The sequence below is a fragment of the Lactuca saligna genome, chromosome 9, assembly GCF_052625555.1.
Source record: "Lactuca saligna cultivar CGN05327 chromosome 9, ASM5262555v1, whole genome shotgun sequence".
In the NCBI taxonomy this organism is placed as follows: Eukaryota; Viridiplantae; Streptophyta; class Magnoliopsida; order Asterales; family Asteraceae; genus Lactuca; species Lactuca saligna.
The window spans coordinates 144,779,868-144,786,330 of NC_136425.1; the positions used below are offsets into that span (position 1 = coordinate 144,779,868).

At 35.7% G+C, this 6,463-nt stretch overlaps 1 protein-coding gene across 1 annotated transcript; it reads right to left on the minus strand.

Moving 5' to 3' along the window:
* Nucleotides 1–217: 217 nt before the first annotated feature.
* On the minus strand, nucleotides 218–1,919 carry LOC145016782 (uncharacterized). The gene is made up of 4 exons (XM_078974993.1): nucleotides 939–1,919; nucleotides 611–840; nucleotides 374–520; nucleotides 218–293 (listed from the first exon to the last, which is right to left on the minus strand). Exons 1-4 carry the CDS (start codon nucleotides 1,917–1,919, stop codon nucleotides 218–220), a joined length of 1,434 nt encoding a protein of 477 aa, XP_078831119.1.
* Nucleotides 1,920–6,463: the final 4,544 nt, after the last annotated feature.

Consider the following 6,463-nt stretch of genomic DNA (forward strand, 5'->3'; position numbering starts at 1 on the left):
CAGTCCTAGTAACCTTTAACCTTTGAAAGGGGTATTTGGCATCTTCTGATTCAGATGCATGCTTCACTCTATTTACTTTGGGTCTTCCAGGCATCCTTCTAACTAGGGGTGGTAATGATTTAATAAGCTTATTCATTAGCCACAAGTTGCTTCCACCAACAGGTACACATGGTATGCCCGACAACATCCACAAGTTGTAGGTGCAAGTGTGATTGGCTCAATCAACCTTGTATCCATTGTAGCCATACCTAGTCTCAAACACATCACCACCACTTGGCACCACTGTCCACAACCTACACACAAAACAAACAAAGTACATATATAAATACATACTTAATATTTTTGGATAAATGCCAATAAAAACTTATATTACCTCATATCTTTCCCAAATTCATTAAGCTTCAGTTGTATGTTAGGCCCATAATTACCCTTCCATTTGGTGGCCTCTTGACCTTGATGAAAAAACCTTTTCATAAGGAGAATCCTTATTTCCTCAAGCATTGTGATTATAGGCTTCTTCCTTATTTGTTTGATCATGGCATTGAAGCATTATGCAACCCCATTCTCTACTACTTCACAAGCATACCCATGAGAAAAGAAGGCTCAGCACCAAGTTTCAGGTTTCCTTGCCATAAGATAATTGTATCCTGTTTTTGTTATCTTCTTTATCTTCTCCATTGTAGCAAGAAAGTCCCCTTCCACTGTACTCATAGCAGCTTCCCAAAACAAACTCTTTAGCTCTAATCCTGTGAATTTCTTTCTAAATTTTGCAAAGATGTGTCTAGCACATTGTCTGTGCTCAACATTAGGGAGTAGGTCTGCCACAGCCTGTAAAAGTCCCTATAATTAACAAACAAACACAACACAACACATCACATGTAAATATTAATGACTGTAACATACAAATATATATTGTATATTAGTGTATGGTGTGGTACCTTGTGTTGGTCTAAGATAATAACCAATCCATTTCCAGCACCAAGATCCAAATCAGCAACCAAATTATCAATGAACCAGGTCCAGTTGTCCTTATTCTCAACATTCACAACTGCCCATGCTATTGGGTAGACATGGTTGTCTGCATCCCTCCCAATAGCAGTTAAAATCTCCCCCTTAACCTGCCCCTTCAAGAAACTACCATCTAGTTCTATTAACCTTCTACATCCTCTGCTCCATCCATCTCTAAAAGCCTTGAAGCCAACATAAAACTTTTTGAAATAGTTAAACCCCATATTACTTTCTACCCCCACCAAGCAAGTTGTACCCGAATTACTCAACCTAATTGTAGTTGCATAGTCCCAAACCTTGGCATAGTGGTCTTCTAACTTCCCTTCTATCATCCTCATTGCAGTAGCCCTTGCTCTTTGGCCTTGCCCAAGAGTTACACTCATTGAAAACCTTTGCAGCACATTTGCTTGGATCTCTAGCAATGTCATCTTGGGCTTCATGATCACATCTTTCAGGTAGTGTTTGGCTAACCAACTGCTAGTAACTAAGGAACCAAAATGATAATTCCTAGCACACAAATGCATTTCATTACAATATTTTATCTGGAATGTTCTTTCATAGTCTCCAAATCGGGGCCTCATATCTTTCCAGTCAACATTGGGATCATGCACCCTATACTCCACACCAACATCTTCATTATCCTCATCTAAGTGGGCATGCTCTTTTTGTTGGACACCAGGAATATCTCCATCATCTACTATTCCATCAATACTCCTCCTTAATACGTTTTCATCACACAATAAGTTAAGAAACTGATCATCACATAGTCTTGAGGGGGCTTTGAAAGTTTCTTCAGAAAAATCCAAGAAGCTAAAGTCAAATGCATCTTCATCGGAGTTAGAGTGTGGAAGATATGTCTTCTTAGGGAGCTTAGGCCCTTTAGGCTTCTTAGTTCCAGAAGTAGAAGCCATTTGTTTCATAAAAAAACAAAAACACAACTTGTTAGTTCAAACTTGGAACTCCATAGACGAAGATAACCACCCTCATAATCATTAATTTCTTGTTTCCATACACGTACCTTTCTACTCCAACCTTACTTCACCAACGATTTCGAAGCTTCAAGTTGCGAAATTGGGGACTGTGAAATTTTTCTTAGCGTCAAAACCTTCTTGAATGCATGAAAAACCCTTTAGCAGTGATGGTTTGTCACACCCCCGAACCAGACGGCGGAAACGTCCGAGGGCTGTTGTGACTCAATTGAATACCATCACAGTGAATATACATGAAACATAACATCATTCATCACCATGCATTGAAATAGTACAACTAGTAGTGTTTACATTTAGTACATTGTTTCAAAACATTACATTCCCAAAAGTAGATTTTCGATCCTAGTTAAACAAACAACATGACATCACTGAATACATTTTTCCCTTCGATTTACCTGTTACCTGAGAATACAAGCATTTTGAAAAACGTCAACATATGAAATGTTGGTGAGTTCATAAGTAATGTTTGAAATAAAACGGTTTGTATTGTTTTGAAAAAAAACCACCAGAAAATCCGATATTTTCTGAAAATAGTATCGTATAAAAAGTGTGAAGATCCGTAAGTATGCTTGTTTGTTTCTATAAATGTAAGAAAAATTGTTAGAATTGGTATGCATCTCGCAGGTGTATGTATTGAAAACCCTAGGAAAACCCGATGTTTTCCTAATACTTCGAATTACGCGTTATATAATTTGTTATACCGTTACAACGTGTGTATTCGATAATTCCAGGTGTCATTGGATTAAATATGGGTTGTGAATCGATATAAACACGCATTAATGAAAACGATTAGTTTACAACTATACAAACGATCCCTTAGGCGTCGTCCGTATCATTCACTTAATCCAACCACCCCGATATTTGTTGGATTAGTGTCTAAGTCCATAACTATTTTGGTATGTACTTGACCCGATGGTGCATGGTCCTTTTAGGTTGCCTTCACCAAAGCAACTTGATTGGAGAAATAAATAGAGAGAGAGAGGTTATTATGATTTATTAATATGTTATAAGAATAATATATTAAAGGAGAAATCATATTTGTTTAATTAATATTGGTCAATAATTAATTAGGAATTAATTTTGTGATCAGGTGTAATTAATTAAACTAAAGGGGCTGAATTGTAATTATGTGATAGTTACAAAATAAGGTAAGGATTATCTTATTAATGGGTTGGACGAATCTAAGGTGATAAGGCCTTAGAATTCGACTAGGATAAGGGTTTCTAAGACTTATCTTATGGTTACTTGGTGGGCAAGCAACTAGATAAGGATAAGGACTAAAACCCTAATCTTTACATATATATAAACCCCTAAGGCTCATGAATTCGTGTATCCCTTCCCAAGAGGTCCTAGAGACGAATTCTTATACCTCTCCTCTCTCTTTATAACTTCTCCATTTGCTCTTGGTGTTTGTAATCCATTAGAGGAGTGACACTTGTGACTCTAAGCCTTCCGAAGTCAATTCAAGGAGGAATTAGGATTGTTATTGCTACATAACAATCAAGGTAATATCTTAAACCTAATTATATGTTAATATCGATTTCCATATGCTAGAATTAGGGTTTATAGTCTTGGATTCAAAGCATGTACAGAGAAACCTAGATCCAAGCTTTAGGGTTTGTATGAACACATAGGATGTCTTATGACCAAAACCCATCAGTGGTATCAGAGCCTAGACTGGGTTCAATTGTATTGATGCATTACATGTTCAAAAAAATTCGATTTTTGATGTTCTGGAGGCTGGACTCGCCGAGTCCATAGCTGAACTCACCGAGTCCATGCAGACTCGACGAGTCCAAGCCTGACTCGACGAGTCAACTCGTCAGATGGAGGCTATCTCGGGTTTTCTTGCTGTTTTTGCTTATGGAAAGTTACCTTATCATGTTAGATCAATATTAATCCGATTATATGATATATTTGACTATAATTTTGATCTAATTGAGGATATTTATCAATTAATAAGATAATTGTTTCCTTATATGATAATTGATTTATTATTTTGAGTAAATTGATAAATTGTTTTGCAAGAAATCATTAAGCAAATCAAATATGGATAATTATGTGATTAAATGTTAATTTGAAGTATTTGTTATTTGATCCTTGTTGTTATGAAAAGTTTCATATTTTCCCCTTTAGGTTTTATAGTTTAAATTTGAACCCAAAAGTTTTGTTATTTTGAAATTTAAATAGTTGAAACCCTAATGTTTTGAAATGTTTCAAAACTTGCCCTCAAGTTTTGGAATTTAAAAGTTGATTAAAAGTTTAATTAGGAATGTTAAATTCTAAAACCCTAGTAATGTTTTGAAAAGTTCAAATCACACCCTTATGGTTTTATTAATTAATTAAGGTGTATAATTAAAAGAAGTTTAATAAATCCATAAAAGTTTAGGTTTACAATTTAATTGAATTAAAAGTATAATTGTTAAATTTGATCACCTAATATTTTAAAAGTGTAAAATACACCCTATACTATATATATAACATTAAAAGTCTAAAATTATATATATGTATGAGTAAAATTCAGTCTTACCGTTAGTAGGCCTCATTCACGAAGTTGGTCTATAAGGGGTGTTTAAGGAAATTGCCTATAATATGCCGATTGAATGGGTATGCACTCTTGACTAGTGGAGGGTCGTTAGCCGAACGGGTAGGATAGGACGAAACCTTCCATTATAAGTATAATGAAATACAAAAGTAACTAAATGTTTTTACAAATTCCCAGTCTTAGTTACTTAGGCAAAGTGAATTGATGCAATTCCATGAAATTACACTTTGTGCCCTTGCAAAGACGTTAGTGGAGCGTGTATGGTTTACCGGCACCCTAAATGTTTCTAAGAAAAGGTAGCAAAGGGTGACTCAATGTTTGTCATAGTTCGGTGGAGCGTGTGTTGTTTACCGGCACATCGAATAGATGATTGTAACATGTGAGGGCACCATGTAAGTTTGCATGGTTATTCACACCCGCTTTGTGATCATCGGCATCCCAGTCACAAACAAGAGGGGCGTATCGAGATTTAAACATGCCATTGAAATGTTCAATGAATCTCAAAGGATCTAGGAGTTTTCATAGATTTAAAACTTAAATTTCTTTTTCGTTTTTGATGGTGGAAATTAGTAAATCGTCATTTACTTACCTTCAAATATTCTGCAACTAGATTACAGCATCCCTTTTCTAGGTTGTAGCGTATTGTGTTGGGTCCTAGCCTTAGTATCTCATTTGGGTGATTTACTAAGGACTCAATCAATCAACTAACATGAATTCGTTTTCTCCCGTTTTGTAGATGTCAAAGTTCGACAACTATGGTCTTCCCAAATCCCGTGGAACAAGCATTCCACATGAAGATGGTATTCCACAATTCGATCGAGGAACAAGATATCATGCTTCACTTCCTCCACCTCTTCCAATTGTTCTCCCTAACCCGCAAGATCGAAGAATTGAAAGGTTCAATATCACTAAATCCCTATTGGAAATGAAACATGAAGATGGTAAACCCGTGTGTGCCCACGTTCTAGGAATGAAATGACACATTGATAGGTTGATAATGTTGGGTGTGTCATTCCCGAATGAGTTGGCTGTAAATTGGGTTTTGCAATCACTTCCTGAATCATATAATGAGTTCAAAATAGAGTATTATATGATGGATCATGACGACAACCTCATTGACCTAACTTACATGCTCATTGCTGCTGAATCAAAAATGATTTGGTGAAGCAATGGAGCGTATTTGTTGGGAGAGTCAACCAACCATGCTTCCGAGGACGTTCTAAGAGAAGCGACCTGCCAAGAGAAAGGGCGTTGGATAGAAGTATGCCCCAAGAGCCTGAAAATTCCAAAGATGGGAGAGTCAAAGAGTATGACTGCGCTTCAGGATCGGTGAAAAGAAAGGAAGCTTGGTGAAAGAGCAAGATGAATCTAATCACAAGAAATGGATCTTGATCGCATGGACTTGAAGATTAGATTTTGAGTTTAGATAGTTATGATAGAGTTCTTAGAAATTTTCCTTTTGAAATACATAGTTTTCAATGGATTTTGCATTGTAAGGACACATGTTTTCCGCTGCTTTTATAAATAAAATAAATTTTGTTTGACTTATTTATTTATTTATTTGTTTACTTCCTTGTAATAAAATCGTTATGAAAATTGATGTTTGCATATTTCTACAACAAATGGATATGATTCTTATTTATGGTGATTATGGAAATGTCGAGAATTTAATAAATAGGGAGAGTTTCTCATCGCCCAAATTTCAATTGGACAGAAATTTGGAATCACGCAACTTGGTTGCATGATGAATGAGAAATTTCATATTTGGAAATTAGACTAATTCGATGACAAAGTGTCAAGTGAAAGGACTAGGAGATCGAGCACACAAAGTTTTGTGTTGATCAAGTCCACCATAAGAGTAACAAAGATATTCTTCATGATTTACTAAAGGTTTAGTAAATATGATTATACTTATAAGATT